Raw genomic sequence first — 21,450 nt, forward strand, 5'->3', positions numbered from 1 at the left:
CAGGTCATCCGCAAAGATTAGATGAGTAGTTTTAGAGATTTACACATTGGATGATATTTGAAGTCTAACAGCAGACTCATACAATTCAGGACTCTAGTTAAGTATTCCATTACCAACACAAATAATAAAGGAGATACAGGATTTCCTTGTCTAAGCCTCTCTGACCATCAAAATAGCCCTAACTTTCTCCATTAATTTTGACAGTAAACTTTGGATTGGATATATATGTCATGACCAACCTAATGAACTTCTTAGGAAATCCAAACCCCCTCAAAGCTTCCTCATTACCATATCATACGCCTTCCTGAGATCTATTTTCATAAGACATCTTGATGAGGTTTTTCGATTGTAGTGTCTGAGGAGATCATGGCATATTAAGATATTATGGATCATAGACCTGCCTTGAACAAATGCAGATTGATTATCTGCAACTATATGACTCACTGTCTCCTTGAGTCTCCTACACAATATTTTTGAGATGCACTTGTATAACACATTACAGCAAGCTATAGGCTTATATTGGCTTGTACTTTCAGGATGATCAACTTTTGGAATAAGGACAATGTTTGTGGCATTGATATGTCAAAGCATCTTCCCATTATGAAAAAACTCGATAACAACTTTGGTTATATCTTTTCCCACAATACTCCAAGCTGCTTTATATAATCCACTTCCAAATCCATCTGGCCGAGGACTTTTATTTTTCTCAATACTAAATAAGGTTGCTTTGACTTCTTCCTCTGTGAACTCCTTTATAAGCTGTATTTGTTGTGTTGTTGACAAAGTGTTCCCCCTCTTAATGATTGCTGGATGAGTTGGCACCTTAGTTGTTGCCTTCTTTCCTAGCAGGTCTTGATTGCAATCTATAAATACCCGAACTATGCTATCTTGATCAGTTTTTAGCTCATCCTGGTCATTCTTAATTCGAGTTATTGCTTGCTTCAGTTTCCTGTGCTTTATGACGGAGTGAAAGTAGCTAGTATTATCATCTCCCAATTACAGCCAAGTGACTTTACTCCTCTATTGCAAATACACTTCTGCTAAGTAAGATGATCTTTTGAATTTTAGGTACTTCTCCTTTTCAATTGCTTGAAGTTTAATATCTAAAGGTCTAGTATGTAATAGAGTCTGAGCCTGGTATAGATCCTTTCTATCCTCTTCTGCCTCTGCTACTATATTACTGGAGTAGTCCTTATTCTGCTTTTATAACTTCTTCTTGAGCAGTTTCGGCCTCTTAACTATCTGAAATATTTTGTACCCTACAACTTGTACCAGCCATCCTTCTTCTACCAGTCTTGTAAAATGAGGATGTTGACTCCAATTGTTGCAATATACGAATGATTTCATATGATTGGTCCTGTCTTCAGCCATGACTACCTTAGCAGCAAGAAAATGGTCTTACTAGAGGGCAACACATCCAACCATGCTCCATTGTTAAATATCCAATCTATTTTAGATAGGATTCGATGCTCATGCTAATCACTCCAAGTATATCTGCTCCCTTTGTCTCTGATATTGTTATGTATTGTATTATTATTATTATTATGTAATATTGTCTTATGAAATGAAGTTGTAATGTGTTATTAGGTATCTATATATCTATATAAAGGAGGGCCAAAGAGTGTTGATGTAGCATCTCTAAAAACCTAGGAATCCTATTTTATTTTATTTTTGCTTTTTTTTTTTAAAAAACCTTATAAATGAAAAAGGGAAAGGGAAATACGTTAACATAAAAGACTAAACAGTTTTACTTCTGAAAAGTCACATTGGCAAGGTAAACGACTATCGGTTTTGCTTCTGAAAGGTTACATTCAAATTAAAACTACCATTTATGCTTCCCGAAAAAACGATCACGTATTTCACTGTATTTCTTCATCCTCCAGTATCTATCTACCTATGGAATGTGTGAAAATTCTAAACAGTGTCTCCTTGTTCTTTCTTGCAACGTCTCATTTTCTGAAATTGTTATCAATTTTATGATTGCTTAATTAATTAAAGTGCTCCTATTCTTCTTTGTATGCAGTTTTGATTTGAAAATTTGAAGATAGTTAATTGCCCACCAAAAATAAATACTGCGGAAGGTTACATATATAAAGGAGGGCAAAAAGTGTTGATGTGGCATCTCTTAATGTTTGCAAATCATGCGATCAACTCAATTTCTGCCACATAATTACTGTTTGATTTTTCATGTTGCCTTAATAATATTATAAATTTTGTTATCTTGGTGAAGGTGTTATTTGAAGAAAATATTGTTTTAGAATTAGGTTGAATAACTTATCCAAAACGATAAACATTCACTTCATTCTCGTCATCTGGGAAGGTAAGCTACATAAGAAAGATGTTTTTAGTCCTCTGATCTGTGCAATAATAGTTGTTCCATTTTTGACTCATGTTAACTTGTAACATTTCTACAGAAAGAAAAGGAAAACAAGTTCTGGATAGAAAAAGTTATTTTCGTCGAGATTGCTTCATTATATTGCGGCAGCCTTAATTTATCAACTTTACGAGAAAATTCCCATGTATATATATAGATCCCACATATGCATTTCCCAAATAGCCATTACATACTCATTTCAGAGATAGCCATTTAATCCAACGGCTCAGCTTCTCTACTTCCCAAATCTCTCTCCATATCAAAATTGCACTAATCTCTTCTTTCTCTCCACCCCCCCCCCCCCCCCCCCCGAATTTTTACTTGTTTTTATTTTAACTTCTTTTTTATATAGTTTTTTTTATCTACTTGTTTCATTTCTGTTGTGAGATTTGTTTCATCTCGTTTAGTGTTGAATAATTATGGATTCTAGTTGTTTCAAGATATTAACAAATTTTGATTTTTTTTGTTTTTGTTTTCGTATGCTTTAAAGTGGTGGCTATTATTTGGAAACTATTCCTCTGCTATTGCCGATTCAAAATAAAATTGCGGATTTGGAGGACATGTTTACCTATTTAATTTTCGTGAAGTTGTAAATGGATTTTTAATTTTTTTTTAAAAGAGTTTAAGGTACATATAATAACGATATAGGATTTGGCTTGGCACTATCACTTAATAGTAATAACATGTAAATATTTTGAAAATTTTTAAATTAATAATATGGTAAAATGGTAAGTAACCTGATATCACTTGTTAAAATTCACTGATAGTGTAGAAAAATAATTACACTTAGATTCACATTAGTTAAATATAAATTATTGCAAAACACAATATTGTACACCTAAATATATGTAGGAAAAGTCTGAAAAAAAATTGTCCACGAAGAAAAGCTCTTGGGATAAAAAAGAGTAATAGTATTTTCTCTGCTAGCTCTGTGTGATTATCTTGTTTTTTTAGTATGATTGATCAAACCTATTGCTGGAAAAATGAAGTTTCCTTTCATTAATTTAGTCTCTTATTTTATTTTTCTTCTCTCTTTGTCTTAGATTTTGTCCTGAAATTTTCCTTCTATTAATAAAATTTTTCTTTTTATTTTTCTTCTCTCTATCTTATATTGAATTTGAGTATAGTTTGTTTGGTTTACGTTGGAAAAATTAATCTAAGCATAAGATCTTGTATAAGTTAATACAGTATTTGGTTGGTCGCATAAGAAATAAGTAATTGCCACAGAACAAATTCACTAGTTGATTGCCAGTGAAATAATACAGTCAGACTTCTTTATAACAACATCTCTATATAACAGTCATTCACTATAAAAATCAAGTTTTCTGCGAAATCGATTTTTAGGTAATAATTTACATATCTATAACAGCTTTTTACCTATAACGGCAATATCCGTATTTATAGGGAGAACGCTCTTTTTAAAATTACTCATCTATAACAGTCATACAAAATATTTAAGATTACTAATAATAATTCTATAAATATGCACACAATTTTTTCCATTGAACAATGTTTTAATTTTCTTGCATAAAACATAAGATTTGAAAATTTATACATGACATATTTTCCATTTCATACCTTTTTGTTGAAAATTTGGACACGAATCTTCGCAAATTCAAGTGTTATATCAGTAGTAAAAGAATGAAATCTACAAAATAGTTACAATTATAAAATTCTTCTATCAATCTTGAAAGATTTTATTTTTCTAGTAGCTTTAAAATGCGTGCCTTATAGTTTAAATATGTGTACGTTTAGTATGAATTTATTAATAGCGTATTAGTTTTTTTCAATATTTACCTATTGAAATATGCATATCTTTTAAGATTTTAAATTTGAATAATTTTCTTATCTTTTATATGTAGTATTAACAAAAAAAAATTAATTTTTGGATAAATTTTATTTACAACAACCAAAAAATATTTAAACGTTAAATGTTGTTATAGGTGTATAACAGTTATTCAGTGTAAAAGTCGCACAATATCGGATCAATTAAGGTTGTTACAGAAAGAATTGACAGTATCTACATTAAGTTGCGCCAGAGTTTATCTATTATAGTATGCCAGATGCAATTTGGAATTAAACACAGGCATACTCGTAACGTACAGATCTACTATTTAAAAATAGAGAAATTTTCAGAAACCACTATTGTTTAGTGGTTATTAACTTCCTATAACTACCATATACATAATTACTTCCTATAGTTACTATTCAGTTGTTATGGTAGTATATTTGATATATTCGTGCTGCTGTATTCATGCATATAACAGTAAAAAACGCTTAAAATCCAGGGCAGTCTAGTTGTAGGCGCACGTATTTGCGCCATGAATTCATGAATACAGTAACGATAATCACCTTAAAAATAGGTCTGTACAACTGCCTTGTTACACCCTATGCGTCCCAAGGTGACGTAATGAATATGAGACTTTTTAATCATGATTTAAATGATTTTAAAGTCATAATATGGCTATATATGATGTTTGGATAGAAAATATGAAGTTTGAAAAAAAACGGATTAAAGTTGCGGAAACACCGACTAAGGATTTTTCTTGTAACAGAGCTTTTTGAGAAATAAATTTCGTGTGCTATATAAGGTCATTTTGGGACATATTATATACTGAATTGAAGGTCTTGGAATGTAGTTTCCAACGCTCTTAACTGTTCATTCATACGGCATCTAGATAAAAAGATATAAGCGTCGAAAAATGGGCGAATGAGAGGGTGCCAAGCTAGCACCTTTTGACTGTTCAAAAGTTGATAAATATGTCTTAACCCGTCTGTCTCATCATTTTCACATATAACCCGACCATAGAACACCATAGAACCTGCCTTTGAACTCTCTAATAGTGTTTCAAAGAATATTATCATCCAGGGCACGGAATCAAGAAGCGATAACATTAAAACGATCCTTACGACGTAAGTATCGCTATATCGCCTCTTTTTTTCTTTGTAGTTTGAGTTTTGGAAAGTATTTCATAGTTAAGAAAACATATACTTTCTGTATTTAAGTGTTTAAATATCAAGGAATGTTGATAAATTCGTATCCTAATAGTTAGAACTCACGGGACGGTGATCGAAAGCCGTGAGTTCGAGTTATTTGACTTGTAGTGGACTGTTTTGTGGGCTGTTTCGTGTTACCTTTGGGCTGTATATTTTTCTACTATTTAATGAAATTTTGGAGGATAAATGGTGTGGAGAAACACCACATAATGACGGAATGGTGGGCTGGTCATTCATCGTTATATTCTTTTAAGTTGTTTGACACTACTTTGGTTGTCGTTTTATGTATGAAGTGATTAGGGCGTGTGGGCTGTTTTGTGGTATATTGTGATAGATATAAGGTTATAAAATGATTCTTACATTTTGTTATTGTTGTGTTCTTGTTGTTGTTGGTATATGGTATTGGAGGAGGGCCTAGTTACAGGGGAGATGCTGCCCAAATTTACGTAAACGAGCTACTAGTTTAAGTTGCGGACTTAGCCTTTACTCAGCACTGATTTTGAATCTCCTTATGATGTGGTAGATTGGGTTGAGTTGTTTGAAGAATTTCTTGGAAGGTATTAAGGACTCAACGGAGTTAAGGTATGTTAAGGTTATCCCTTCTTTCTTTTTGGCATGATCCAAATGATACAAACGAAATGAGCAAAATACGTAAATTTTATAAATGACTCTATTCATAGAAATACTAGGGGTATCTATATTCTTGATTCCCTATGTGAATTATTATTATTATATACTCTATTCATGGGTCTCCTAAAAATACGGATTTGATAAAGTTTGTCTGGAAGGCATATTGATTTTATGATATTCGAGAAATCTTATTAACGTATTTCTTATGCATTTTATGCATTTATACATATACATTGACCCATGACCAGAAGGCGTTATATACGCGTATATTATATGTATATGGGATATGAAAAAAGGTTAAGGCGTTATATACGCACCACCACCTGATCAGCTGGTATACATTGATGATTTTACCCACAGTGGCTGAGATGATATGATGGGATGCCCTCAGAGGCTTGATGATGTTATGTACGCATATACCTATGCATGGTATGACATTTATACGCACATGCATGACATTATAAATTTTCATGATTCACAGAGCTATTCAAAATTACAGGTTGAGTTCTTTACTCCATGTTTCTTTTAGGTCTTTTATATACTACTATCATGCCTTACATACTCGGTACTTTATTTGTACTAACGTCCCTTTTGCTTGGGGACGCTGCGTTTCATGCCCGCAGGTCCCGATAGACAGGTTGAGAGTTCTCTTAGTAGGCTATCAGCTCAGCAGAAGGTTATTGTGCACTCCACTTGCTCCGGAGTTGCCTATTTGGTCAGTATGATTTGAATATGTATTATTTGGTATGGCGGAGCTCTGTCCCGACCTTTATGATATTTATGTACTCTTAGAGGCTTGTAGACAGATGTCATGTATACGGATACTGGTATGGCCTTATAGGCCAGTACGTCATATGTATAAGTCAGTATATCAGGTTGGGTCACCCTATATTGAGTATTGTCTCAGGTTTTATTCTACTTATCTCATGACAGCCTCTCAGGCTCATTTACCTATGATAGTATTATATGAAATATAAGTTATGTTGGTATTCGGTTGAGTAAGGTACCGGGTGCCCGTCGTGACCCATCGGTTTGGGTCGTGACATGCCTAATAACGGAATAATATCAATTAGCATGATGCACTCCTAATATAACTCAACAAAATCAATTCTAACATGCCTCATTATCAACCCAATTAATTAGAATAATTTTTCAGTCATATATAATTGTTCATGTATTTAACTTTTGTATTTAGTGTGGTTCGATATTTTTTTTACTGTTGCATTCATTAGATTCAACGTTTGTATTTACTATATTCGCTATTTTATATTCAGTGTATTCAAATGTATTTATATTAACAGTATTTTAATTATTTCTATTATATGTTATTACTGCTGTATTCAGTATATTTCATTGGTTGTATTGATTACATTTTTATTTGTATTCAGTATATTTTATTATATTTTAAAATTAAATGTATTCACTGTTTATATACTGTTCTATTTTAATATTTATATCATGTATTCATGCATATTGTACGTACAGTATGCATAAATACATGTGTATTAAGTTGTATTAAAAAACTATAGACCTTCGAAATACATAAATACAGGCAAAAAAATATATTTATACAAAAATACAATGTGTTTGGATGAATTTGTACAACATACAATGTATTTGTGTCATTGTATATAACTAAATAGCAAATAAGAGAAGAAAGTTCGTCGGATATGGCATTTTTCGGCCAAGAAGAGAAGAAAGTTCGTCGGATTCGTACAACAAATTTATGATAAGAGTTCATCACACTGCTCCTAAAATTCACTCTTTTCTGTTTCCTGGCTGCCTTCTACTCTATTCTAATGTCTCGTTTGCCATCAATACTAAGGCGTGTATCTTGAGTTGCTCGAAGAGAGAGAGATATTTTAATGTCTCGTCCGCCATCAATACTAGGGCGTGTATCTTGAGGTGCTCGAAGAGAGAGAGAAGAAAGAGGGAGAGAAAGAAGAAAAATTCGGAGAGAAAATTGTGTGTTAATTGAAACAAAGAGAGAAGAAAACATAAATAGCGTATTTTGCTATAAAATATAAAAGGTAGCTGTAAAAAAATAATAATTTAAAATAATTTTGGTTTATAATAAATATGATGTATATCTTTACTGTATGAGGTAAAATTTCCTTAAAATAAGAGTGCATTTTCAAAGTAAGTTGTACAACAATCTCTTTATTATTAGTCACTGCATTATTATTATTTTCACATAAATAATCCCTACATTATAATCCTCACATAATTAATTTGTGTAAATCTTTTATAAGAGGAATCTTTGGAGTCGTTCCTTGGATAATCTTCTCGTAGCGACTCGAGTTCTATTCAATTGCCAAAATATCACTTTGAATTTTGTATATAGTATCTTTATACTATTTTTACATCTTTTAATCATATTTTAACATGATTGTCAGTTATATAAACATTATACTATTATCTAAAACGGAACTTTTTCCTTTTCATTTGGATCTAGACCAAAAATCCAAAATAATAACTACTCTCTTTAAAAGGAAAATTTTGAACGTTATTTTGTCTACTACTATGAGATTCACTTTTATTCTCTCAATCCAATTTCTCCTCTACGTCTTTTTTTATTAATTTAAATTTTTTTTAATTTGGTTCCAATATTTTAGCTACATGAAAGTGTTAAAGTTGTCTCTTCATTCATATCGGAGTAAATGAGTTTATTCGATCAAGTATTTTCAATAGTTAAAATAGTGTTTTTGAGCATGTTTTCGATTTGTTATTTGTATTTTTGAAATAACAAATCGGTACAAGTACGAGCATTTATGTGACTGTTCCGCCATTTATTTATGAGCACTACTAAAATTAAGACGTAACCAGTACTTCAATTAAATTAAATATTTTCAAAGTTCAAAGAACCTTCACTTATTTGTTTAGTAAGTAAAAAAAAAAAAAATTATATCAACATGTATCGTGAATCTCGAGTTTTTTTCGAAGTCAAAAGAATCTTTCAATTATTTGCTTAATACCAAAAATGTATTATCAATATGTATCGTGAATCTCGAGTTTTGCTCTCCAAGTTGTTTTAAGTTATTTGCCCTTTTTCTTTTCTCTACAATTCAGAAGAAACAAGTTATAATTAGTAGTACTAGCTTCTACTATTATATTAATATTAATATAATTATCTTTTCCACCAAAAAACGTTAAATTTAGTTAATTTTAAAAAAAAATTACACAATCAAGTTACTTTTATCTGTTGTTTTCAAAATTATAAACCTCTTAAATCTTTTTTTCATATTATCGATGTGTATAAACTGGAATAGGCAGACCGGATCATTTCTCAAGAACAATAACTAAAGAGTTTGATACTGCCATTTGAATTTGGAACCCACATGTTGATACTCACAATTTCGATACCCATACCAGTTATTTAGAGGGGATATCTCAAAAAGTTTTAGTGCACATTTCGATCAACTCTCTATTATCTTTCTTTGGTTGAGCGCATGTATTTTTACGGTGCTTGTTTTTTTAGTTAGGAAGTATGGCTAAGTGATCCAACTCACATTGGTATATCTCTTTTACACTGTTAGTGATCTTTCACGCCTATACATATTCACGTTGTCAGTGTGTAACTTATTCAGAGGCGGACCCAAGAATTTTACGCGATATCTGCACAATATTCTACTCCCTTAAAAGACTTTTAGTGTTTAGGATATCAAGTGCTTTAAATTAATCATTTTCAAAATATATACATAATCATATACAAGATATTTGTCGAAACTTACGGGATCCGATGATCCTTCTAAAATAAGAGTTATATTTTTACGGTGCTTGTTTTTTTAGTTAGGAAGTATGGCTAAGTGATCCAACTCACATTGGTATATCTCTTTTACACTGTTAGTGATCTTTCACGCCTATACATATTCACGTTGTCAGTGTGTAACTTATTCAGAGGCGGACCCAAGAATTTTACGCGATATCTGCACAATATTCTACTCCCTTAAAAGACTTTTAGTGTTTAGGATATCAAGTGCTTTAAATTAATCATTTTCAAAATATATACATAATCATATACAAGATATTTGTCGAAACTTACGGGATCCGATGATCCTTCTAAAATAACACATGGTTACGCCTTTGCTTACACTGAAAATATATATAACTTGTTATAATATTTTAAGTTATACTTTAGTCTGTCAACCAACATTTATAATTTTTTTGACACCATTCACGCCTATTCAGACACATATTATGTCCAATCATTTTCTTACACATCAGCATCAACATTGACGTGGCACTTTTCTTCTCCCACTATATATAATATCAAATATATAGTGCTGTAAAGATAAGCTAAATTGTCCCATCTTGAATTACTATTTTTCCTACCAATAATACAGAGTATTAATAGTGAAAATAGACAGTACAGTGATAGATACATTTTTGTGATCAAGAATGGCTAATAGTTGTAAAGTTTTCAGTACCCTTTTAGCCATTTTTGCAGTACTAGCCACTGTTGCAGCTGTTTCTGCTGATTCAGCAGAAAATGAAGGACAAAAGGTAGTGGCAGAGGAGCAGGAGTTTGTTTGGACTTTGGACCATACAAATTATTCTGATATTATTTCTCGACACAAAATGATTGTTGTTGAGTTCTATGCCCCATGGTAATTTTTCTTTCTTTCTTTTGTTCTTTGACTTTGAACAGTGTTAGTTTCTTGATTTGTATAATCAGATATAAGAAAATTGATTATGGTCAGGTTGCCACAGGGGCGGAGCCAATGAAGAATCTACGGTTTGATCCGAACCCACTGTGTATGTATTAAAAATTCAACTAAATAGCAAAAAATAGAGTCTGAACCTAGTAAATTAGACTGCGGTTACGATTCTGAACGAAACACATAAAGTTCAAATCCTGCCTTCGCCTTGCCTCTGTAAGTTGGTCAAAGTTCATTAATAGACTGGGATAGTTATTGAAGTAGTTCACTCCCACAAACACACACACACACACACTTTTCACTCTGAGTCCACATACCACAGCCCCATTTGACTTTTGACTAATTTTGGAGTCAAAATCAATTTAGATTTACTCATCTGTTTTACCTATAAATATTTTAAATACTGTACAAGAATACTACTAGTACCACACCCAAGTGTGTGTTGACCTAGTGGTAAATAAAGTGAGAGGAGAACCGTGAGGTCTCATGTTCAAAGCTCAGGGAAGGCCAAAAATACTAGGTGTATTTTTCTCATTTGCCTAACTTTTGGTGGGAAGGGTTATCCGGTCTCATTTGCCTAACTTTTGGTGGGCAGGGTTATCCGGTCTCATTTGCCTAACTTTTGGTGGACAGAGTTATCCGGTACATGTACTACAAGGATCATTTTGTTTGACTATTTGGAAATCAAACAGGTAGATCATCTATAGGATATAGGTAGTATTAGGCATGTAGTTATATCAAATGGACATCCTAATAGCTGCATTAATGAAGATTTTGCAATCCTAAAAGTCTTTTATCTTAAAAACAGATGCTAAAAATGTTGTCCTTTAATTTTCAATTTGATCTCCTATAGATGGATCTTACATTCAAAGATTATGACTTTGAGTCAAACACTAGAAGAATGAATAAGGAAAGTTTAGATTTCAGTAGTTGAATAGCTATCTTGTGAATATACACTCTTATTAAAAATTTAGACCTAATTGTCTCTGTCTTCTCTGTAATAGGTGTGGATATTGCCAGCAACTTACCCCTAAGGTACTAATTTAATTTGATATTTTCCTTGCTATTTAGAATGACTTATTTGGCTTTATCAATATTTGCTACGTACTCTCTCCATCCCAATTTATGTGGCACTGTTTGGATTTTTAGAGTCAAACGAGTTTTTCCGTGAATTGTGATTTTTTCATGTCTTTTAAATATTTTGAATTGTTAATTACTATGATATGTCTTGCATTAGGGTAGGTTGTCTACATCACACCTCTTGGGGTGCGGCCCTTCCCCGGACCCTGTGTGAACGCGGGATGCCTTGTGCACTGAGCTGCCTCTTTTAATTACTATGACTTATACTATTATTTTTGTAGTTTCCAAATAAGTAAAATTTTATTTTTAAAAAACTTAAAAATTCTTTGTCTGAATACACGGTCAAATCTGAATACACGGTCAAATTAAGAAGTTTAACTGTCAAAATCCGACTAGTACCACATAAATTGAGACAGAAGGAGTAACATATTGTTTTTGTTATTTTGTAACTATTTTTTCTATCGTGGCAGTACGAAGAAGCAGCTTCAGTGTTGAGTAGTCATGATCCTCCAGTTATTCTTGCTAAAATGGACACAACAGTTCCAGAAAATGCAGAACTTGCAAGAAATTACACACATAATGGTGTTCCGAGCATTAAGATATTCCGGAATGGTGGCAAGACAGTTCATGATTATAAAGGTACTCGTGAGACAGACGGTATAATCTCATATTTGAAAAAACATGCCGGCCCTGCATCTCTTGAAATCAAATCAAAGGAAGATGCCGCAAGCCTTATTGATGAGAAAAAGATTGTTGTTGTAAGTATTGGCATTTTTTGACACAGGTTTTCAGGTCTCTTTATATAATGTATTTCAATTGCCTCATTACTAGCTTGTGGATAAAAAAATAGCATGTTGTTATTTTAGGTTGGCATATTTCCAGAACTCTGTTTAGAGAAGATAAAGAACTTCACAGCTTTAGCTGAAGATTTACGAGTAGATTACGACTTTGTTCACACACTGGATGCTAAATTCCTCCCTCACGGTGGACCGGTTGATAAGCCAACTATTCGTCTATTTAAGCCATTTGATGAACTCTATGCTGATTTCGAGGTATTGTGATTTCTTGTGTTTGATTGTATATATCAATTTGACAGAACTCTCTTCCTTTTTGGTTGTGTAGCTTTGAACGGTTTCACTAACAGTGTAGTTGTATATACACATAATATTATCCCAGGATTTTCAAGTTGAGGCGATGCAGAATTTCATTGAAGAAACTAGCGTTCCGATCATGGCTATTCTTGATGACAAGCCAGAAAACCAGGCATTTGTTAACCACTTTTTGCATAGTCCCGGGGATAAGGTACTCAGCTTCCTAAATATTATTCATTGAAAGACAAAAAAAAAGGGCAGCACAGTGCACTTAGCTCCCGCTATGCGAGAGATCCGAGGAAGGGCTGGACCATAAAGGTCTATTGTACGCAGCCTTACCCTGCATTTCTGCGAGAGGCTGTTTCCACGGCTCGAGCCCGTGATCTCCTGGTCACACGGCAATAACTTTACCAGTTACGCCAAGGCTCCCCTTCTATTCATTGAAAGACAGTAAAAAAAAAAGTGTGTATAAGAATATCCTCGGGAGATTTTCAATCAATGTTTGGAATTTGTAGGTATTTCTATTTTTGAACTTCACTACGGATCTTGATCTTTTCAAGTCCAAATACTATGATCTTGCCGCCAGTTACAAAGGAAAGGAAGCGAACTTCCTCTTAGGAGATGCTGAGACCGGTAAAAGAGCCCTTGAGGTCATTTTCCTCCTCCTTTCAATCCAATCTGCATAGAATACTTTATAATATTTCCTAATGGGAGAGAAAACTGAGATGCATATTTGTTGTTCGATTGCAGTATTTTGGATTGAACACTGATCAAGTGCCTTTGATTTTCGTACTTGCCATGGACGGCACAAAATACGTTGAGCGACACGTACAACCTGATAGCCTTGCAGCTTGGTTGAAGGATTTTAAGGTAATTACTTGGACCTGATTCTATGTTTTCCTTGTATTTCTGTTGCTAACGCGATCAAACTTCAAGTATCTTACTCGTTTCTACGCACGAATGTGAGGACTTATTTGTCTTTCAAATCTTTTTTTTTTCTTTCTCCAAGGTTGTTTCAATCCTTTCTTGTATGACTACAGGATGGCAAGTTGAAACCATACTTGAAGTCGCAGCCTATTCCGGAAGTCAATAACGAACCTGTCAAGGTGGTGGTTGCGGAGACTCTAGAGGATATGGTTTTCAACTCGGGGAAAGATGGTTCGTATCAACTAGTGCATCATTCTTTGAACAATAAATGCAAAAGTAGTTATATGTCGGACTCAGTTATAATTTCTATCTTGACTGGACACGACGTTTAAGGAAAAAAAGGAAGACTTTTGAAACTTGTAGTCCAAAATGAGCCATAGATATTTGCTATGTTGCATGACTCTCCAAAATGCTGTCACACTCGCGTCGGATCCTTCAAAAATACACTATTTTTGGAAGATCCGACACGCACCTGACTATATTTTCGAAGAGTCTGAGCAACATAGTATATTTGTGTGGGTATAAATAATTTTATTAAGGGTAAATTGAGAATTTTGAAATTAAATTGTTACTAAATATAAAAAAGTGTTATTCTTTTTTAGACTGGCTTAAAAGGAAAGACTGTCACATAAATTGGGTCGGAACGAGTATTATTTATTTTTTCGAGGGATCGAAGGGGAGCATTAGTGAGTGAGTGCAGGGATTTTACTGCAGCCTATCATTTTGTTCTTGTTTTCTTGCAGTACTGCTAGAGTTCTATCGACTTGGTTGTAAATACTGTGAGGAATTTGCTCCGGTCTTGGATGAAATCGCGCTCTCATTTGAAAACGACGCTCATGTCCTAATTGCTAAGATTGTAAGAATCTCTTGATCCCATGTCTGTCTTCTCTATTCGTTTCTTCTTCTTTTTTTCCACATTTTTTATTAGATTAATCTTCTTACTTCTTCTGTGATCTGCTTTAGGATGGAACGGAAAATGATATACCTCGTGAACGATTTGAAGTTCAAGGATTCCCAACATTATACATGATATCTACAGCTGGTAGTTTGTCGCGATTCGAGGGGAATAGAACAAAAGAGGCTGTTATTGAATTTATCCAGACTAATAGGGGTAGCCCTGCCCCCTCAAACTTTGCAAAATCTGATTTAACAGTATCAGAACATGCACAAACAGATTCAATGAAAGATGAGCTATAAGAAGGTAATGTTCTTTTACTTATTCTTTGTCTCTATTTGCATTTCTTGGACCATAAAATAGTGGATAATAGTAATTATAGTCGAACTTCTCTATAACAGTCATCCTCTATAACAACACTTTACTATAACGGCCAAGTTTTCTTTGGAACTAATTTTTCATGTTATGTTATATTATATGTTTTTTATAACAACATTTCACTATAGCAGCCAAAAATGTCAGGATAAACGACAGTTATAGAGAGGTACTATTTTCAAACTAAGGCACTTAAGTTTGCTTTCTATATTTGCAGGTTTATAGGACTCAACATGATCAAATTTCTGCTTCTTTTGTCTACAAATGCTATGTTTTCTTTCACACATCCAATTAGCTAGCCCTACATCTCCGATATGAAAGAAGTTAGGATTCATGTCGTCGATCCCAACTTTTTTGGGACTGAGATATAGTTGTTGTTGTTGTCGTTGTCTCCACTTTTTTCTTTTTCTTGATAGCAATAAGCGGGTTGTATTTGCCTCATCCTATGTATTCCACGCAGTTGTCTCAATTTAGTGGCAATTGTCAATATCAATAAACATTGCGCAGTTTCTAGTCTTTGCATATATCTTTTGACTTGTTAACATTTTGAACGAGAACTATATTAACAGAATAGAAAGACCAAAAAAAAAAAAAAATGTCGAAATGATTCCCAACTATAAAGAGAATACTGCCACACTAAAGTTGAACTTCGAAGCGTTTTCTAGATCCAAACCTTTTGTAAGAGCCTTTAAAATGAATAAGAAAACCATTATGTTATTTGCAGAACTAAATCTTTGATAATTTATCAGCTGCCTTTAGGGATGGCAAACATGCGGGCCGGGTCGGATATGAGACGGGTCGAAAATAAGGAATGAAAAATGGATAAATTATCCGACCCGACCCATATTTAGTACGGATAAAAAATGGGTTAACAGGTGGATAATATGGTTACCCATATTATCCATGACTTCATAAATATGATCACTTTTGGGAGAATTTTTAGTCTTCCAAACTTGTGGAACCCCCAATTTGAGGTTTTACAAATGGAAAAGTTAAACCCATTAGTTATCCATTTTCTAAATGGATAATATGGTTCTTATCAATATTTGACCCGTTTTTAAAAAAGTTCATTATCCAACCCACTTTTTAGTGGATAGTATGGGTGGTTAACTGTTTTTTTTAACCATTTTGCCATCCCTAGCTGCCTTATTCGAGGAATAATTTCAAAGAAATGAAGATAAATAGGAATAATGTTCTATTTTGTTTTGAAATTTAGTACCTTAAGGGGGTGTTTGGTTGAGGGTTTGAAATAATTAAATTTAGCATAAAATCAGTTAATATAGTATTTGGTTGACCGCATAAGGAAAGTAGTATAAAGTAGTCTCAATCTAGCGATGATATCTGGAACCGCTGCCCTTCAAGCACACCTCCTATACTTATCACTCACTTATGCTCTTACTGCATGCCCCCTCCGGATAATGCAATGTAATATGCGAACTAACTGAGTCATAGCTCTTTGATCGCTATATTCTTTCGAGAGCGATGCTTGGGCATGGATGTTTCTTATTTTGACATCTTGTTTGGGCTACAAAATTTGTGCTCTTTCATAACTAATCCAGTGTTTAATTGGCAGTATTACATATTTACATTACAGATATAATGAGGAATAAGAAAATGCGGAGCTGCAATGCGAAAATTTACTACTTTTTAAAGTTAATAATTCATGTACAATGATTTTCTCATTATTAATCACTACATAATAATTCCTTTATAACTAATTCCCGCATGAATAATTCAAGCATTATAATATATGTGTAATTCCCGATTGCTATTGGATACATTAAGATATATTCTTGGGAGAAATTTTTCATAGCTTGTCAGGATGGCCGAGTGGTCTAAGGCGCCAGACTCAAGTTCTGGTCCTCGTGAGAGGGCGTGGGTTCAAATCCCACTTCTGACAAATTGTATTTTAGTTTTTTTGGTAACATTTGATGATTAGTATTCCAAAATGGAACGATTTTTTTTACATGTTTACCTCAATGAAAGCATTTTTAAGTACTTGGTTACCTTAAAATTTCAAAAATATTTTCCACCTAAATGTGAAACATAATAATCAGTCGCTTATGAACGAAGATTTTCTTTACAAATATTACTATTCTTATTCACTTACTTATCTCTATTTTATTTCTTTCACTATATTGACCAATCAAACCACAAAGGCAACAAGATGAAACAAGTGTCCTTCTAATGGTAAAATGAGATTGTGGGACCAGAGCGAATGTACCACTGTAGATATGAATGAGTTCAATTGAACCCATAATTTTCGATGCAGAATATAAACCATCATACAGACAATTATGGAGGTCAGATTATGACAATAAGATTTGTGAAAAATTCATTCTACAGCCTCGAAATCAAAGAACACCAAAGCCACATCTAAATGAAGCGCTTGAGCAGTGAAGATTCATACAGCCAATCCCGACTTGTTTGGAATTAAAGCGCAGTTGCTGATATTGTATGACAACATCAACAAACAACTCACTCAAGTTTTCCGAATTCACACTAATTGTTATGATTTTAAGCTTGTGTAGCTTAAAGAGGGTGAATGAGAAATGGAGGAAAAATAAAATATTTGAGTTTCCCTCCTTGGCAAAGGGACATTGTCCCATATTGGAGGAAGAAAAGGCTTTTGATGGGTATATATATATTTGCTCTTCTTTTAGCTTTTAAAGAGTTAAGAAGAAGGCAAGCCTCGCGTCGTCGTCGTCGTCGCTCGCTCGGCTCGGCTTCGGCTTCGGATTGATTAATCTTTTTGGACAAAATTTCTTTCAATTATTTAATTAATTAAATAAATAATTAACGAAAAATTCAATCCGGAATAACCCGCGACCCGGTCCGGTCAGGCCTGTTTTCTTTTTGGATTATTTTAAATTTATTTTTTCGCAATATTTCAAACAACCCTGTTCCAACAGTTATGGTTGTTTCTGAAAGGTTGCAAACCTTTTCAGAAACAATGCCAGCAACTCTATAAATAGAGTTTGAATCCCAGAATCTTTCCTTACGAAATTTTCTGATCTTTTTCTTCTGCACAAAAATTCCAGTATGTTTTTACAGCCTTCGAGTGGCTCGTTGCTCACCGGCGTTTTGGTACCAACCCTTTGGTGGGTTAAATCGTTCTATCCTGAGAAGATATATTCCAGCACCTCGGGTACTTGAGGGGAATAATTTTCTTAAGGACACACTGTGTATTCAGTGGGCTCGATTTATTCCTATACTGTTTTTCCAGAATTTATTTCGTTAAACAAGTATTACTAACTTTCTGTTTTATTTATATATTTCAGAAAGTTTAATTATTTATTACAGCAATACAGATTTATAACATTCTTAAGAAAATTATTGTATTATATTCTGTATTTTATTTGTGGAGATTAAAACCTGTGTGATTTTCTACTCCTTCTGAATTTTATTATTCTGATTTGAAGATATAAAAAACTTCATCAGAGTATTGAAATTCATAAAACAATTTGAAGAACATAAAAACTTTATCGTTTTCTGTGAAACAGTATATAAAAAACTTCGATTTTATTTATTAGACATACTATTTTTTTTGTTAATAACAATATTGTTTAGTGTTCTGGTTTTGCCATTAATTGAATTATTCTATTGTTTACAGTGAGAAATGGAAATTGGTAACGAAAATTCTTCTGCGACTGTTGCGGCAACGACGATAGCCTCGTCAAGCCGGACTGTTGTTCCATCGGCAGAGAAACCGGAGAAATTTTTCGGAGCCAACTTTAAAGGATGGCAGCAAAGGGTGTTCTTCTGGCTTACCACACTTGGTATGCAGAAATTCACTAGTGAAGAACCTCCAGTGCCTTCTGCGGATATGCCGGACAACGAGAAATTCATGATTATTGAGGCATGGAAGCAGGCAAATTTTCTTTGCAAAGGCTATATCTTAAGCGCTTTAGAGGATGACTTGTACAATGTGTACAGTGCGATGAATACTTCGAAAAAATTATGTGACGCACTTGATAAGAAGTACAAGACTGAAGATGCATTCTTGAAGAAGTTCGTGGTTGCCAAGTTTCTAGATTATAAAATGATAGACAGCAAAACTGTTGGAACCCAAATTCAGGAGTTTCAACTTATTTCTCATGACCTTATTGCTGAAGGTATGGTCGTGAATGAAGTATTTCAAGTGGCTGCAATGATTGAAAAATTGCCTCCTTCGTGGAGAGATTTCAAGAACTATCTTAAGCACAAGCGCAAAGAAATGAAGTTGGAAGATCTTGTGATTCGTCTCAAGATTGAGGAAGACAACAAAACAGCCGAGAAGAAGTCTCGTGAAAATTCAACGATCATGGGAGCTAATATCATTGAGGAGACTGCTCCAAAAAGTAAGAAGAGAAAGAGGTCTTCTGGACAGACTAAGGAGCAGAACAAAAAGAAATTCAAGGGCAGCTGCTACAATTGTGAAAAAACCGGTCACAAAGCCCCTGATTGTCGTCTCTCGAAAAAGTATAAGAAGAAGGGACAAGCCAACATAGTGGAGAAGAATGATGATATTAATGATCTGTGTGCAATGCTTTCGGAATACAACCTAGTTGGAAATCCGAAGGAGTGGTGGATTGACTCTGGAGCCACTCGATATATTTGTGCTGTCAAGGAAGCATTTGCAACTTACTCTACTGCTGGTCCCAAAGAAGAGCTTTCCATGGGAAATACTGCAACAGCCAAGATTGAAGGTTATGGGAAGATATTCCTGAAGATGACTTCTGGCAAGGTGTTAACGCTTAATAACATTCTTCATGTTCCTACTATTAGGAAGAATTTAGTTTCTACTTCTTTGCTTGTTAAGAATGGATTTAAATGTGTATTTGTTTATGATAAAGTTGTTGTAAGCAAGAATGAAATGTATGTTGGAAAGAGCTACCTCACAGAGGGCCTCTTCAAACTAAATGTAATGGTTGTTGACAGTATGAATAAAATTTCAGCTTCTTCTTATTTATTGGAGTCAAATAATTTATGGCATATTCGTTTAGGACATGTCAATTACAAAACCTTGTGGAAGTTAATTAATTTAGAAGTATTGCCTAAATTCGAGTGTAATAAATCAAAATGTCAAATATGTGTTGAGTCTAAGTTTGTAAAACATCCTTATAAGTCTATTGAAAGGAATTCAAATCCTTTAGTCTTAATTCATACTGACATTTGTGATATGAAGTCGACACCATCACGAGGTGGGAAAAGTATTTTATTACTTTTATTGACGATTGCACTCGATATTATTATGTTTATTTGCTTAATAGTAAGGATGAAGCAATTGAAGCATTTAAGCAATACAAGAATGAAGTGGAGAATCAATTGAATAAAAAGATCAAAATGATTAGAAGTGATAGGGGTGGAGAATATGAATTTCCGTTTGCAGAAATATGTTCGGAATATGGAATTATCCATCAAACTACTGCACCTTACACACCTCAATCCAATGGAATTGCGAAAAGGAAAAATCGGACATTAAAGGAAATGATGAATTCTTTATTAATAAGTTCCGGATTACCGCAGAGTTTGTGGGGCGAAGCTATCCTTACAGCTAACCGAATACTCAACAGAGTACCCCATAGCAAAACGCAATCTATTCTATATGAAAAATGGAAAGAAAGAAAACCCAACTTGAAATATTTCAAAGTGTGGGGGTGTCTAGCAAAGGTACAAGTTCCTTTACCTAAAAGGGTTAAAATCGGACCAAAAACTGTTGATTGCGTTTTCATTGGATATGCTACAAACAGTAAAGCAAGTCGGTTTTTGGTTCATAAATTCGATAATCCCAAAATTCACATTAATACGGTAATGGAATCGGATAATGTTGAATTCTTTGAAAGCATCTATCCGTATAAAACTGAATGTGAGTCGTTAAGTGAAAGACCTAAACGATCTCGGGAAGAACCAAAGGAAAATACTCCAAGTATAGAAGATCTAAGGCGTAGCAAACGTCAAAGAACATCTACTTCCTTTGGACCAGATTTTGTGACATTCTTGCTTGAAAATGAGCCTCAAACTTTTAAAGAGGCTATGTCATCTTCTGATTCAGCATTTTGGAAAGAGGCAGTCAATAGTGAGATTCAATCAATTTTGGATAACCATACATAGGAATTGGTAGATCTTCCTCCAGGAAATAAGCCTTTAGGTTCGAAATGAATCTTTAAACGGAAAGTGAAAGCTGATGGAACCATTGACAAATATAAGTCAAGACTTGTTGTCAAAGGTTATAGACAAAAGGAAGGCCTTGATTACTTTGACACTTACTCGCCAGTAATGAGGATAACATCTATTAGGGTGTTAGTGGCACTAGCGGCCGTGTATGGTCTTGAAATCCATCAAATAGATGTTAAAACAGCTTTCTTAAATGGAGAATTAGAGGAAGAGATTTACATGGAACAACCTGAGGGTTTTGTAGTAACTGGTAAAGAAAAGAAAGTG

At 33.8% G+C, this 21,450-nt stretch overlaps 1 protein-coding gene and 1 non-coding gene across 5 annotated transcripts; both read left to right on the top strand.

The window, feature by feature from the left end:
• Positions 1 to 10,300: 10,300 nt before the first annotated feature.
• Positions 10,301 to 15,549, top strand: LOC107801043 (protein disulfide-isomerase). 4 transcript variants are annotated; one of them, XM_016624315.2, is made up of 13 exons: positions 10,429 to 10,608; positions 10,702 to 10,756; positions 11,255 to 11,351; positions 11,664 to 11,694; positions 12,210 to 12,497; positions 12,606 to 12,791; positions 12,916 to 13,041; positions 13,346 to 13,480; positions 13,581 to 13,700; positions 13,871 to 13,988; positions 14,501 to 14,613; positions 14,721 to 14,958; positions 15,245 to 15,549. In XM_016624315.2, exons 1-12 carry the CDS (start codon positions 10,606 to 10,608, stop codon positions 14,952 to 14,954), a joined length of 1,506 nt encoding a protein of 501 aa, XP_016479801.2. In that variant the 5' UTR covers positions 10,429 to 10,605; the 3' UTR covers positions 14,955 to 14,958; positions 15,245 to 15,549. The 4 variants fall into 4 exon arrangements, with proteins under 4 accessions (XP_016479793.2, XP_016479801.2, XP_016479813.2 ...); XM_016624322.2 differs by having other exon boundaries at positions 10,465 to 10,608; positions 10,712 to 10,756; XM_016624327.2 differs by lacking the exon at positions 11,255 to 11,351.
• Positions 15,550 to 16,843: 1,294 nt separating this feature from the next.
• TRNAL-CAA (transfer RNA leucine (anticodon CAA)) lies at positions 16,844 to 16,927 on the top strand. The gene has a single exon. It is a non-coding gene; the product is annotated as a tRNA-Leu (tRNA).
• Positions 16,928 to 21,450: the final 4,523 nt, after the last annotated feature.

Source organism: Nicotiana tabacum, chromosome 15, assembly GCF_000715075.1.
Source record: "Nicotiana tabacum cultivar K326 chromosome 15, ASM71507v2, whole genome shotgun sequence".
NCBI classification, from domain to species: domain Eukaryota; kingdom Viridiplantae; phylum Streptophyta; class Magnoliopsida; order Solanales; family Solanaceae; genus Nicotiana; species Nicotiana tabacum.

Coding starts and splice junctions, on each gene's coding strand:
- LOC107801043 (XM_016624307.2), top strand. CDS start 10,400: ATGGCTAATAGTTGTAAAGTTTTCAGTACCCTTTTAGCCATTTTTGCA. Junction 12,792..12,915: donor AACTCTATGCTGATTTCGAG/GTATTGTGATTT, acceptor ATATTATCCCAG/GATTTTCAAGTTGAGGCGAT. Junction 13,042..13,345: donor TGCATAGTCCCGGGGATAAG/GTACTCAGCTTC, acceptor TGGAATTTGTAG/GTATTTCTATTTTTGAACTT.